Source organism: Lontra canadensis, unplaced genomic scaffold (genome assembly GCF_010015895.1).
Source record: "Lontra canadensis isolate GAN:19392208 unplaced genomic scaffold, GSC_riverotter_1.0 scaffold87, whole genome shotgun sequence".
NCBI classification, from domain to species: domain Eukaryota; kingdom Metazoa; phylum Chordata; class Mammalia; order Carnivora; family Mustelidae; genus Lontra; species Lontra canadensis.
The window spans coordinates 4,200,483-4,215,549 of record NW_022631081.1 but is presented as its reverse complement, the minus strand read 5'-3'; the positions used below and the strand labels follow the sequence as shown (position 1 = coordinate 4,215,549).

The 15,067-nt window shown below is 49.1% G+C and overlaps 1 protein-coding gene and 1 long non-coding RNA gene across 11 annotated transcripts in view; one reads left to right on the top strand and one right to left on the bottom strand.

Annotated features, from left to right (window-relative positions):
- LOC116882790 overlaps positions 1-15,067 on the top strand; it is a 51,394-nt gene that overhangs the window by 15,946 nt on the left and 20,381 nt on the right. For both annotated transcript variants that reach the window (XR_004385698.1, XR_004385697.1), the window contains one exon: positions 1,493-1,570. This is a non-coding gene — a long non-coding RNA (uncharacterized LOC116882790). The remainder of the gene's footprint in view (positions 1-1,492; positions 1,571-15,067) is intronic.
- The window catches only part of MTMR3 (myotubularin related protein 3), a 138,632-nt gene continuing 135,013 nt past the window's right edge, over positions 11,449-15,067 (bottom strand). For 6 of the 9 annotated variants that reach the window (XM_032883372.1, XM_032883374.1, XM_032883377.1 and 3 more), the window contains 3 exons: positions 14,715-14,803; positions 13,906-13,932; positions 11,449-11,970 (listed from right to left, as the gene is read on the bottom strand). In XM_032883372.1, coding sequence (XP_032739263.1) covers positions 11,799-11,970; positions 13,906-13,932; positions 14,715-14,803 — 288 coding nt within the window. In that variant the 3' untranslated portion in view covers positions 11,449-11,798. The remainder of the gene's footprint in view (positions 11,971-13,905; positions 13,933-14,714; positions 14,804-15,067) is intronic. The other 3 variants (XM_032883378.1, XM_032883376.1, XM_032883380.1) reach the window with 1 other exon arrangement.

Genomic DNA, 15,067 nt, shown 5'->3' with positions numbered 1-15,067 from the left:
GGGCTTGGGGTCCCTGTAATGTTCTCAACTAATTAAGTAAGGTAGATGGCCACATTACGTAACAAGAGGCCAAGAGTATCCCACCAGCTTTAAGTTAAACCTGGGGCACTGGGGGTGATTCATCATAGCAGATCCCTTCCATAAGAAATCAGCCTAGGGAGTGGATCAAGATAGCGGGGGATCCTGAGCTTACCTGCTCCCATGGACACACCGAGGCTGCACCTGCATACGTAGCAACTCCACTGAGAATGTTCTGAAGACTAGCAGAACAGCTCTTCCACAGCTAAAGATAGAAAGAAAGCCACATGAGAAGAGTAGGAGGGGCAAAGGCATGTTCTGGTTGGGACCCATAACCCTGGTACAGTGACTCACTAGTGGGAGGGATATCACAGGCACAGAGATCGTCCCTCAGAAGTGAGGGGTTCAAACCCTGCCCCCTCATCAGGCACCTCGAGCTATGGAGATCTGCACTGGGAAGAGGAGCCCTCATCACATCTGGCTTTAAAAAAATCAGTGGTGCGTAACTTCAGGAGCTCTGAAAATCAGCAGGGCTGATCACGAGAACTGGAGGGCTGTGGGAAACTAAGAGTCCACTTTTAAAGGGCCCATGTACAAGCTCACTTGCCCTGAGACTCAGCACAGAGGCAGCAGTTTGAAAAGTGCCTATGTCATGTGGGAAGGAGATTTATTGACTAATTTATTTTAATTGTTTATTTTAGGGTCACCTAAGTGGCTCAGTTGGTTAAGCATCTGCCTCGGGCTCAGGTCATTAACCTGGGGCCCTGGGATCAAGCCCCAAGTCAGGCTCCCTGCTTAGTGGGGAGCTTGCTTCTTCCTCTCCCTTGGCCCCTCCCCCCTGCTCATGCTCAAATAAATAAACATTTTTTAAAAAGAGATTTTTTATTTTAAGTAAACTCTACACCACACTTGGGGCTCCAACTCACAACCCTCAGATCAAGAGTCTTATGCTCTATGACTAATTAATTTTAGGGTGAGGGCATGTGCTAAAGGGGCAAGGATCTGTAGGGGCTTTCTCTGAGAATGGAAGCACTGGCAGGCACCACATTTCTTTCCGTCCCTCTGTCTAGCTGGCCTGATGCTAGACAGATCCACTAGAGGGGAATCCACAGCAGATTAGATAGTGCAGAAGAATGCATCAACAATCTGGAAGACAGGGTAGTAGATGTCATCCAAGCTGAATGGCCAAAAGAAAAAAGAATTTTATTTTTTTTTTAAGATTTTATTTAGGGGCAGCATGCAGAGGGAGAGGGAGAGAGAGAACCTCCAGCAGACTCTGCTCTGAGCACAGAGCCCAATGTGGGACTTGATCTCAAGACCCTGAGATCATGACCTGAGGCAAAATCAAGAGTCAGACTGTAGTTGCTGAATATGAAGTATTTCATGTTGGGAACCTCCTGGTTGGAGATGGCCAGGACTGTCCACCACCCCTGGAAAGACCTGATCTAGTTCTCTCTTCTCTCTGGTTTGGCAGAGTAGACATGCTATTGCCTTCGAGCATGGACGACAAGGATTCCTGCCCCCTCCCACTTTGGACTACACTGGAAAGCTGGTAAGGTGTGGCGAGTCTGTCAGAGTAAGCATTCAGTGTCACCTGCAGAGCCACTAGGCTGTAAAACATGGTGTTTCCTCATGGAACAACAACCTTGTGGGTTGATTGGACAAACATCCCCATAAGTGAGAAATTAAAGCAGAGTACAGTGGTCAAGACCACACCCTAAATAAGCAGTTAAGGGGGCTAGGACACAAGTCCCACAGTCTCTGGGTCTGGGCCACCCAGGGCTCCGCACACGTCAACGCCAGACCGTGTCTTCTTCAGGCTGAGAGCTGTCTTGACCCTTCATGGAGTTGGTGTCTGCTGCCAACAGATTTGTCTCTGTGCGAGAGGTCGAAGCCTTACAGTTGAGTGAGGGAGCTCCTCCTGAGAAATTTAGTACATTTTAAAGAGTAGCTAATTCCTTCTTGCAACATGGACTACTTTGTGCGGAATGTAATGCGGTTCTGTATTTTGGAAATGAATAGTCCTGTGTAAATTCAGTGCAATAGCGCTAGTACTTCAAGGGTCCCTTTGGAATTGCTCCCGTGCCTTCTCTGCTCTGATTTAGGCCTTTTATCCTGCACATGGCCTCTTACTGTTCTTCCCACTCCTTCATCCTCCTGGCACCCACTCCCAGCTGGCTCTGACCAAGGAGAAGCTGGGTAAGAGTGTGGTCTCTAGAGACAGAAAGCCCGGAACTCAAACCATGGTTCTGCTGTTTATTTGCTGTGTAACCTTGGGCCAGGGCCTTAACAGCAGTGCAGGCTCTGTTGTCAAATTTTCTTTTCTTTTTTAATTTATTTGAGAGACAGAGCACGAGCTGGGAGGAGAGGCAGAGGGAGAGGAAAAAGCAAACTCCCGCTGAGCAGGGAGCCTGACATGGGGCCCAATCCCAGGACCCTGGGATCATGACCTGAGCCAAAGGCAGATAGATGCCCAACTGACTGAGCCACCCAGGCACCCCTCCACTGCCTTATTTTCAAATGAGGATAGAGTAGTACTGACCTACCAGGTTGATAGAATTAAGTGTGTAATTCAAGTAGTTAAACAGTGACCCATAATAAATCTTATATCATCTTTTTCAGTTCTCTGTTCAGAAACCCCAAATAGTTAAAGAATTGAGACCAGTGTTTAACCGAAAATAGACTTCCTTGGCCTCTTTTAACAAGTACTTCCTCATTTGCTAAACCGTGCGCTCCAACTCAGTTCCCCAAACCTGCCCTCCTGCCTCGGCTCATGCTGACCTAGTATTGCCATCAGTTGACATCACTGCTGCCCCTTCAGGGTAGGCCTCCAGAGTTGTAGAGGAAAGCTAAAGTCAGAACACGTGAAAAGTATTCTCCGAACAACTGAGCATATAAAAAATTACTTTTCACTTAGACATTGTTAAACAATAAAAATTCAGCTGAGTAACTTCAGAGATCACATTGGCTTTGATTCAGTGACTCCTTATTTGGGCAGGTCATGAATTTACATAGGACCATCCAGCAGCAGAAAGGCGCTCTGAAGGGCTGTACAAAATGCAGGGTTCTTAAGAGCAAAAATGGGGTGGGAAAGGGGAATGGTTAGTAAGGAATTCATTGTTTCCGGAAGATGGCCTTTCTCCCAGGATCAGTGGGGGCTACATCAAGTGGATTCTCTCACCAATACTGACTAGGTAATTCCATGACTACTGGTTAAAGGTTCTGCCTGGGGAGCTGAAGGTGCAGTTCAGGTAGCAAGCCAGGATGTGCGGACGTGGGGCTTTGCACAGCTGACTGCATTTGGGGCCTGTTGTCTCTTTTTAAGCATCGCCCTTGTTGTCTCTTTTTAAGCATCGCCCTGCTTACCACCCTCCCCGCACCGCAGCCCGTCTCTCCCATCTCATACTTAAGATTGTGAGATGTTGTAAATTTCTGACATTGACAGTACAATGAAATGGTGCCAGAGTACAGTTTAAGTTTTAAAATGTAGAATGTCATAAAGTCACAGAGTATTGGTGGGAAACTGCTCAAATGACTGCAGTCACGCAAATAAGGAGTTGAGGGTCAGGTCCGTTAAGAAATGAAGAGCTTCATGGAACCAGAGAGGTGCTTCAGGGAGGCAATTTGAGTAATGGAATAAGAGAGACTTCCAGAGAAACTGAGGAAGCCCCTAACTTTTGCAAAAATGACTGCCCCACGGAAATGGTGTCCTGTTGTGCAATCATGTAATTTTAGGAGGGAAATACGCATAAAATAATTTTGTTCTAAGAACTAGCCCATAGTTGCAGTTGCACTTTGAGAGCTACTAGTTTTAGTAGTAGTTTTGTTTTCCAGGAGTTCCAGTCAAACCTCCACTGTTCATTATATGTAACTCTAGTCTCCATTTTAAGTAGGTTGACTCAGGCTTTTTCAAGTCTCAGTTCTTTTTGGATAATGAAAACCTTTTAACTTTTATCTGCCCCATCTTCCCTAACAGCACACTCCTAGGGCAAACAGCGTCAAGACAGAAATGCCATGTCACCACCTCTTAGGGTGATGGGGGTGGTTATGTGTGCGTGAGTCACCAGTGAAGCCTGTGCCGACCCACGGCCCTCAATTACTTGTTAAGTGAATGAGTCCTGGTATATCCAGAGCTGTTGAAAGCAAAGACCTGCAGTGAGGGGCCAGCAAGGAGTGACTAGGTGATCCCAGATAGCCAGGCCCTTGTCCTCAGCTCTGTCTGGGCTTTTCAGGCATTGGCAGTGTTCTCTAAAAGCCTGGAGTGCTCTACAGGGTAGGGCTGAGTGGAGGTCGTGAGAGAGGCAAGGGTGATCGGTTAAGGAGAGGCAGACAACCCTGCTGCCACTCCTCTGGCCTCCCCCCGAGTAGCAGACGGAAGCTGTGTGAGGTGGCGCTGGGTGCTCTGGTTTATTCCTGCCTGGTATGGTTCAGAACTTAAGACTAAGCTTCATAACCAGACTGCATGGCAGAGCGTTTCCCAGTCCCAGGGAACGAATCTGCAAAGAAAGAGCTTAACTTCTTACTTGGGAGCGGAGGAGGAAGGGCAGAGTGGCACCAGTGTTCATGCCAGCTCCGGGCACGGACTGTTTAGGTCCCCCAGACCGAGCAGAGGACAGAAAGCAAGGCCCGGCGCTATAGGCTGTTTGCAGAAGTGTGAGTGCCAGCCGGGGGTTGCCTTGTGGTGAAGTGTCCTTTGAGAAGGAATGCTTTGGGGCAGAGGCTGGAGCACATGGCTAGTTCTCAGGGACATATGAGCACAGTGTCAGGGGGGCAAGAGGAGCCTCTGAGGCAGCACCTGGTTTATCATTCAGATGAAAGCATTGCACCGGAGGTGCCAGAGCACAGAGGTCATATCCCAAGAGTTGACAGTAAGAGTGGGAGCTGCCCCAACGAAGAGGGTGTGCTAGCTGGTCGCGGCACCTTTACGGCGACTTGAATGAACCACCAATCTAGGGCCTGACCTTCCACATGGCAAGGTGTGGTAGGGCAACCATTTACAGTGAACACTAATCTGGTTTAAGTTGGGTGACAGAGCCTTAAATACGTTCAGCTAGCTTGGGATCCTTTGGCACAAGAGGTGGAGGGGTGGGGATCATATGAACGCAAGGTCTTTCGCTTCATTTTCCAACCTTGGGCTCTAGGGTCCTCACGGAGGTTTTCTTGCTAGATAGCGCGCACAGCCTGGGCCCGGGCCTCTGCCTCGGAGATCTGCACTGCAGAGGTTAAGGGCCACCTGCTTCTGCCTCCCCTGCTCCTCAGCCTGGACAGCTGGTCTCCGTCTTTAGTCAGGAACCTCAGCAAAGTGAGGCCATGTCAGTCTCCACAGGGCTCAGGAGTTCTTAGGTGCCCCCTCAACCCCAACAAGCGGTTTCTTTCTCTTGCGCCCCCTTCCATTGCTTTCACACCATTTTAAAGCATCAGTGCACCTGCATCCATGAGAACATTTTAATCCTTTAATAAAATACATGTATGAACTTTAAAGTCTTTTGAGTAGTGATAGTTTTACAATAAATTGCAAATGTCAGATCAGAATGCTTCAAGGTCAGAATTTTACCTCCGTAAGGTGGAAGACCCAGGGTGGGGCCGGCTGTCTCCTAGTCTCAATACATGGTGCAGGAGAATGTCTGCCAGACATTCAGAGTGTCTGCCAGCAGCCAGAGATAGAAATGCCAGCTCATCCCATGAACAGTGGGGAGGGGAACATTTACTAAGCAACCACCTTCAACCGGCTCTTCTGGCAAAGCGCTGTGCTCTAGACGAGGAAATGGCTCAGTTCCCCACCCGCCCACAAGGGAGCTCAGCTGGTGCTGCAGGGCTGGGATTCCAAACGCAGGTCTGTGGGCTCAGAAACTCAGGTTCTCTCCACCAAACTAGTGGTTTTGAAACTGGCTTTTGTGGCAGCGCTTCAGGGGTTCTCTGCAAATACTTCAAATAGCTGAGATGGTAAAAATCGTCGCTTATGTGCACACATGAGTTTAAACTGCCTGAGACGTCACTGTGAGGCCTCCACAGCCACGCCTGAGTAGGCCTAGGGGCTGAGACGGAGGGCGCGAGCCTGGTGGTGGATCGCCAGGCCCAGCTGCTGCTCAGCGCTAGTGGCTCTCATTGTAATTTGAGGGCTTATTTATAACCTTTCGGTGTTTCTTACTGATATAGAGAGGATAAGGATTGAAAGCAGGTACTGAATAGTCTTCTAACAACTTCTGTTAATCCTTTTTTCCAAGCATCTATTTCACTTTTGTCAATAACCAGAGATTGCAGACAAGCTGTGACTGTTACCATTTGCAGCCGCTCACCTATTATATGATTTTTCTCTCTACAGCAAACAAATTCAGAAATAAATTGGAGGCAGAGACCATTCACAAGTAACCCATTTGCAGTAGTAAAAATGCCCCCCCCCCCGAGTCCTACTGATTTAAGACAGTGTTATTACTTCAACTTAGACAATTCATGCTAATAACACTTACATATTTGAAAAGTTAAAGACAGTGATTATCGTATCAAAACCTTTTGATTTGGATTGGGAGGGAGAGGAGGGCTCATTCTTTAAGCCTTTTGGTAGCATTTACTAAGCTCTTCTCTAAGATTTCTAGGTCGGAGGCAGGTTACCGTAGCCACTTATCTAAGGCTGTCTTCTGGAAGACCAGGAGCACTGGCAGGTGGTGGAGGTGGAGTTGGGAGAGAAAGTTTCTTACTCAGATTTTGCTGTTAATTCATTGACAATCTTGGGTAAGTCTTTGTGGCTCCCTGAGGCTGTTTCCCTCACCAAAAAAACAGAGGAGTTTGGATAAAATCAAATCATTTTCAGACTTTTATTTTAAGCACCAAAACCTTTCTTCAAATCGTATCTTACTCGGAAGTATAATACTGAATGGGCTTGGCGGCTCCCTTCCCACAAAATAGCATGAAAACCACGAAACCAGATCATCTAAGATCCCTTCCACGTCTAATCGTCAGGATTTCAAGTCCCCTGCCTCTGACACACAAACGCTGGGCTCAGCGGCCTCTCCCAGACCAACCAAGGAGCTGAACTGACTCATCCCAGCACCTAGTATGCTCGTCACCTCACTGACTAAAGAAAAACGGTGGCAACAAGAATCCAGGGGCCGAACAACTGTTTGTGGGTGAAGAGGACACGTTTATTTCATTTACATGGTCACTAAGGCTACAGCAGAAACAACGGTGTTACAATAGGCAGGCACTACTGTCTGTGGCAACACACAGCGTTTCTTAAACAGCATCCAAGCCTCACAGGTTATGTTTGCATTTAAAAAAAAAATAAACCTTATGAACCAATAGGGAAGCAGCTAAAGGCCAATTTTAAATGCCAACGTAAAACAACTTTCAACTTGAACATACAATTGAAATGCAACTGCTAGGAGCACTGTAAGAAAAAGTGACCCAACTAGGGTAGAAAGATAAGACAGGAAGTAGTAAATAAAATACAATAGCCACATTTAAAAACCTTGTGATTCCCATAGGGAGTGGGGGTGGGGAGAGACTCCCTTCCTTCAAGCCTCTGAACATGGGCCTTGCTCAGGAGAGGCCTGTTCCGCGGGCAGCTGGTACCTGTGCAGACTGTGCAGCAGGTGAGCACTGCACACAGGAGAGGAAGCGTCTGTGTGGTTTCCTGCTAGGGACAGCAGGCCTTGTGTTTTAAGAGGCAAAGGCATAGGAGGGTCACCTCTTACTGCCAGAAGCCTCTCACACATTCTAGGCCGGCCCTTGAGACACCTGGCTGGTAACCTCGACTTAAAACAAATGTTCTTAGAAAACGTGACTAGAAATTAAATAGCTGGGATTCTTACCATGTTATTCCAAACTCCGAATGGAGAATCAGTCACTGCTCCATGACCTAGGGTCCATTTTTAACTGTGCTGTTAGCTTTTCCTTGGTGAACTCACTTGGGCAGGTGCAGCTGCAGCCTTCGGGACGGGTCACTTGAACAGGCACTCGCTAAATGAAATCCTGCAAGAGCACCTTCAAATCAGCCCTCTCTAAGAGATGAGGAGAGGCCAGGGCTAGAGTTAACTTCAACAAACATGGAATCTAATCTCCTAGCTTCACACACAGCAGCCCGAAGCGTATCATACGGCTGTCTCAAGAGCCTGTAATCTTACTCTAGGGTATATTCTTGATTCCCATTTCAATATATTCGATAGCTGGATATTGTCTAACAGATCTCCCAGCACCATGTTTTTCGTTCTCCTTCAGATCTGCCACAGTACTTTTAAGTCTTAGAATATGCTTTGTTAACATAGGAATCCACAGTGAACATATTAGCAGAATAACTCAAAAAATTTTCTGTACTTCCTCACTAGAAAAATCCCAGTGGATTAAGACAGCCCTCTCATTTTTTAGACTCGGATTAAGGCCAAAGTAAAGAAAGAAGGTAAATATTGAGAAAGCGCCAGGATAAAGTTCAGAGATGAGGAGGACATCCTGGCTGCTCACTGTTAGTACCTCACTGCTTCACACCAAGTGCCGCCTCGTGGGGGCCTGAAGAAAGCTGGCGTGGCTCTTGGCCAACCACCGTTCTCTGCACACAGACCTCTCCCATAGCAGCTCCCGGCCTCAGCCTCACACTGTGCAGGTCTCACCAGCACACTGGCTTTCGTCTTCACCTCCCCCCAGCAGCTCCCCACCTGTGGGCCCCAGCCAGCCTTGCTGGGTTTTCCTAGTGTTTTAACTGGCCAAGGTCTAAACCATCAGACCTTAGGAACAGGAGCAGCGTGTCAACACAAGGTGGCTGGAACACACTCATTTTTACAAACTGGTCTGAATGTGGTCTGGCCTCTCTGCTAGCAGGTGAAGGGGCGCTTTCTCCCAAAGAACAGGCCATTGTCAAACACCTGCTGGATGGCACATGCAGCTGAGCTCAGCTCTTCAGGTACTTTACACAAGCTAGGCAGAGAGTGCATCCAGAAAGCGACCCTGGAAAAGCCTGTCCTGGAATTGAGGCCCTGAGGGAGGCTCTGAGCAGGTCACTCTTTAGAGCCCGGCCAACCCACCAGAGATGCTGGGCACTACTCAGGACAAACCTCTAGGGAGGAAGCGATGTAGCTCTCCTGCAGACCTGTGCGATGGAAGGGTGCCCCAGAGTGACGCTGGGAAAGAAAATCCACCTCTGAGAAGAGCAAGACTAGTCAAGAAGTGACCATTACTATGGTCTTGCTTGCTTGGCTGGTTCTGCAGGTCTACAGAGCAGAGGTTGGGCGCTCGGTGTGGAGGGAGGATGACCTCCAGTCAGGCACATGATCCAGTCACACCCACGTCAGCTTCTACTCCGAGGGTCTCTCGGCCCACCCACTCGCTCTCATCCAAGCACAGGAAGCAGGACTTTCTGGACACCTACCCCTGCCTCAGCATCTCCCCATGCAGGGCTCTGCTTAACCAGCTCTGGGGGTCTCAGAGCACCGGCTGCTGGGGGGGCGTGGTTAGAAGCCAGAGGTAGTTTACTGTATTTACTACTGATGCTCAGTTCTTTGGATGAGGAACACCACCCCCCCACCGCCGACGATTGTTAAGATGCCTGATTGCTTTGCCTTTTTAGCTTTAGAGAGAGGTAAGGGGCAAAACCATGAACGAAAGGTGTTCCAGTGCTTGGGCACTGTAGGGCACCTGCTTGCCAAGGTCCAGAGTAGAACAGAAACCCGTAGTTCCCTTCGCCAAAGTTCAGCTTCCCGGCAGCACCTCGAACTGCTGCTGTGTAAGAGGGAAAAGGGAGGAAGAGGGAATAAACCACAGGGCAAACAATTAGAATGTGTTAGCAAATGCTACCATGCGGAACACTAAACTTTATTCACTTTATTTATATATTTAACAGTTCTAAAGTATTTACTTCCTGCTTTGACAAAAAATGAAAAATATAGGAGCACTGACTGACTCCTCTTTAGGAGAAAGGGGTTATATGTACAGCTACGGAGAGTTACGGTTCCTCCTTTACATACAAAGAAAAATATTAATAAAAAAGTGCTTCATTGATCGAAAAGGGCTAAGAGCTGCAAGCATTTATTCACACTGTACATCAGACCCAAGAAACCCGTATCATAACCTCTTGGCACCTGTCACTAGGAACTGCACACTCTTTAATTAGACTGACTTCTCCCCACCTGCATGGCCAGAACATACAGAGTGTGGAGAAAAACTACACCCTGTTTCACTAAAGTCAGACTCTGAGCTACCTGCAGCCACTAGAAGTCAGAGACTCATTCTGATGCTCTTGGCTTTGCCTGGACTGACAGCTCCAGGGGAGGCTCTGGGCCACCTTGTAACCACACCCAGGCACACACAGGAGCCACCTTCCTGAGACACAACTTCCCTTGGCCAGGGAATTGCTTCCAAAGGGTCAGAGAGTTCCCCGGCCTCATCCCCATCTGCTCACCACAATCCGCCATTACCAGTTAGCAGCTTTTAGCAGAGCCAAGCATGGCCCTTCCCCAAGAGGGAGGGCAGGCACAAAACATGGATGCCAAGATTACAAAGCACAAACCTTCCCCACACTCACTCTACCACAAATATTCTTGATTTAAGGCTCTTTTTGGACCACACCAAACTTACTGGGAAGGGTGCCCCAAATCTCCTACGGGCTGTGTCACAAATTTTCTAAAGAACCCTGCAGAGTCACCAAGTGTCCCCTCACTGCTGGCCAGCAGCACAGGAGCAGGGCAGGGGGATCGCTGGGCCCTTCCCACTGCCCCAAAAAGGGAAGGGAAGGAGGAGGAAGGCTGATTGTATAGGACATGCTCCCTTTTCCAGAGGCTTGCACTCTAAAAGGCTGATTCTACCCCTTAGGGGGGAGATCCATGATTTGTTTGGTTTGGGAATGGGGAATTTTTGGAACCCTGAGTCTGGATTTCCCTGTGCTGGTCAAGGAAGAGAGATTGTTTGGGGGACCAGGCCCCGGAAGGGGCTTCCAGGTGTGCCCGGGCTCAGGGCAGGCTTTGGCCTTGGCCACAGCAGTAGGACGCCGCACTCTGCCCAATATGCACTCTTATGCCTGAGGGTGGGAAGTACTACACAGCCTGGCCGAGGGAGGCCTACTCCTGACCGTGAAGGGAGCCCTAGACCATCCAAGGTCAAGTTAAAAACAAAATCCCATGCAAGAGAGAACATGCCACCCCCATTCCCAGTCCCTCTCACTCGCTTCAGAGAAACAAACACCTTCCTTCCCCAAAAAGGGGCCTGGAAGGGTTCCATTTACTCTGTGTCCCTTCCTCAAATGCCAATCCCATTTATCTCTGAGGTTGGACAGGCCCAGCTCCTCTCAAGAGAGAGATGGCACTCAGGGCAGTGCTCCAAGGGAAGATGCTTTCAGCCTCCTCAGCAGCAAAGGTTTTTCCAATCAGCTCTGATGTGGCAGTAGCATGAGAAATGGTCACAAACATCTGCCCTGGCCTGCTTCCCCCCACTCACTCATCTCGTGCCTCCTCCCCTCCTGAGGAACCAAGCCAACCTTCAGCATCACAGGACAGCAGGCGGCTCAACAGTTTACAGGGGGCCTGGCAACCTCTGGTCTTTCATTTAAAAAAAAAAAAAAATTAAGACAACCAGGGGACTTCTTTCTTTTTTGGAGGCAGAAGATGGAAAAGGAGGGAGGAGGGACAACAGGAAAGAAAAGCCGATCTACAATCCAGTGGTACATCCCAAATTTCTGTCACTCTGCACAGGTGGTTCCATGCCCCCATTCCAAAGTGCACGGGCCTCTCGGTCTGTCCAGGCTGTGTGGGCCTGTCAGAGGAACAGCAGCTTGGCCTCTGCCCGCCCCAGGTCACTGAGCTTCAGTTTGAAGTGGCAGCAATGGGCTTATCCAGTTCAAGGTCAATGCTGGAGCTTGTGGGATGAAGGCTGCTATAGCAAGACTTGCACACTCGACTGGGTTCAAAGAGCTGCTGGCTGGGAACTGGAACCTTCTGATTACAACAACTGGAGCAGAACACATTCCCACAATTCCTTGAGATGGGGAGAAGAAGGAAAAACACAGTTAGTTTCGGTCGCAGGTATGGTGTGAGGAAACCAACTTCAGAAGACAGAACTTGGTTGTGGTAATTCGAATGTGCTGGAGACTCCTCCAAGACTGAACTGTCTCATTTGTCTAGCCCAGGAAAAGCCAGGGTGGGGGTGGGGGTGGGGGGCAGGAAGTCCCTGCCTAGTGTAGCTGCACAGCACTGTGACTTTAGGGCCAAGGACACTTGGCTGTCTCACCATATGGCTCAAGGTTACAGGTGCACAGGGGGGATGATGCTCAAGAGAGATCCAGGAGAACAAAAGGGCCCCACGCAGCAGTAGGTTCTAGAACACTGGCTAAGTCCTGGCCCAGAAAACCCAGTGAGCCATACCCACTTGGGCAATGGCCTCTGTGTAGCTCATGGTCACAGAGAGACCAAAGTCCAATGGAACTACCTCCGAGCCCTTCAGAGAAGACAAACTACCTACCCAAGCTGGGTTGGGGTGAGGAGCCTTGTCCAAAAGGCTACATCCCCAGAGGCTCGGAGGCAGCAACATGAAGAACAGACTGCTGCCATCTAGGACTGCCCTGCTGCCAGCATGCAAAACCAGAAGACAAGCAACACATGCTCAAGGTGAAAGGACAAGAGAGCACAGATGAACACACGTGCACAAACACCCCCCTTATTAGATAGGTGTCAGTCAATTACGGCTCACTCCCCTGCCCCCATGCATTTACCAGGAACTGTCAGAGCTCCACCCGAAGGCCAGACTGTACTCAGGCCTCAGGTCTCCCTCTCCTCCACTTGAAAGCCCAGCTCTGATGTGTCCATGCAGCAAAGGTGCCCACAACCAAACAACTGCCCTTCAGAGCTAAGAGGAAAAGGTACTGGTAGAGAAGTTTCTGCTCACCTTACAACCCCACTCTGCTAGGCCCTGAAGTACAATTCAATCTCAATAAACCCAAGAATGGGAGACTTCAAGGAGCCTGACATAGCCCACCAAAGACGTGGGGAAAGCAGCTGAAGGGAAATGCTCCCCCTTAGCCAGCATCACTCGCTACCTTTTCATTTATGCTCTTCAGAATAGAAACCCACAGAATGTAAACTAAGGACCACCTGGGCACAGAGGAGAGAATACTAAATACCCGTTGGGGACCCAAAAAAAAAAAAAAAACCCACAAAAGGAAAGGCTAGACATGGGTCAATGGAAGGACAGAGAACTAAAACAAACACACATAACTTCATCTTCTAGAACGCAGTAAGAACCTCATGTTTCTGAAAAGCATGAATCAGCAAGAACCTGTGGTTTCACAGAAAAATTACCTAAATCTACTTCTGAACATCTTCATTTATTTAATATACCTGCTGGAGTTCATCCTGCTATGAATCTGACCAACTAAGCTTTCCTATCTGGCTTTTTTCAGGGGATCCTGACAGACCCCAAGTGGAACTCTGCACTAAAGTCTTCCCTGCTTTAACAGTTCTCTGGAAAGACCACCTCTGTTCAGTCCTGGTCTCTTTGTTTAACAAAAAAAAAAAAAAAAAAAATTGGAGCAGCAATGCTGTCTGACTCTCATATTATGAAGCATCATTCTAGGATCCCACTGAATGACTAACCCAAAGAAAATAGCTCTGAAAACCCAACTGGCTCTGCCACAAGAGCAGCCCCTGCTGAAGCCCAGCTTCTAAGTCACAAGCAGGATGGCTCCGCTGACCTGTGTGGTCAGGAGGGGAGCACATGGCTGCAGTCTGACTCAACCCTAACTGTCTCCCCAGTTGGCTGCTTTGGTTTCCCCCCAAGCCCACCTGCCTGCCTGCCTGCCTGCGCTCCCAGCCCCAGGCTTCATCCCAGTGAGTGCAGAGAGGGGAAAATGGCAGCGTTAGTGTGAAGTTATTGTAGATGTGCAGACATCACAGACAGGTTGTTGCAAATGCTCACCACGTTTGATCAACACGGTCAGTGTCCCTGCAAGGAGGGGAGAGAGAGCTCAGAGGAGAAGCCAACCAAAGACACACGGGCTTGGGGTGCATGGGAGGGAGATACATGATCCTGAAGCATCATTACTAGACAAAGAGGTGGTTCCATTTTCTACCTGGGTTCTCTCCTGGATGAGCTATATCAGGATTCAGATAAAACTTCCTACCCCAAGAACACTGCACATCCTCCAGTCAGTCACCACCCCAGCTGGGGCAAAGCATTCCTAGCAGCTAACTACCCCAACCAAGAAGAAAGAAGTCGGGAGCCTTAAGGATTGAAGACTATATCCTCAGCTGTACCTACCAGTCCCTACAGCTAGGTCTCCTCACTACTACCACAAGACAAGTTTGGGGTCAGGGAGCAGGATAAGGAGTAGGAAAATGAAGTTCCCTGCCTACAGCAGGAAAAATTTTCTGGCTCAGGGCATCCATGTTGAATGGGAAGAACTGGTAGGAATAAGAAATGGTAGTCTGGGCGGCAGCTGTTGCTCTGCTAATTCAGGAAACAAAACAGAACGAAAGGGGACATCATTTGCACATTTTAAAATTTAGTCATGATCACTCTGAATTGGGAAAAAACCAAAACAACAAATGCAAAAACCCATTTCAGAGGCACAAAAGATGAGCTGGAGTCCTGTAGACCCAGGTTCTGCCTCAGAGGGGACACTGCCAGCCAGACGCCTGCATCTCTCCAAGCTGCAAGCTCTGTGGGTCAAACCTCAGCCTCCAAACCCTGGCCCATCCCACCCCCACCACACACCCAAACGGCACCTGCAGTGGTGCTTCCTGCTGGCAAGCCAGAAGGCGCTGTCACACGCATAGCAGTGGGCAGCCAGATGGTCAGGGAGCCAACGGGTCATCTGTAAGACAGGTGGGGCCAGGTTAGTGACCGGAGATGGGCCATCGAGCTGGAGCCAGCAGAGCCATGCTGGGGGCAGCAAGAGTCACAAGGACCATACTGGCTCCAGCAGCACCAGCCCAGCAGGTTGATGTCAGCAGTACAAGAAAGGCGTCCAAATCATTTCCCTAGCGGGGACTCCAAACTCCCCTGAGATAAAGTATCAGGCAGCAGCACCCTGGGTCGCCGTAAGACCGGGCAAGGCTCCAGTTCAGAGAGGCAAGGA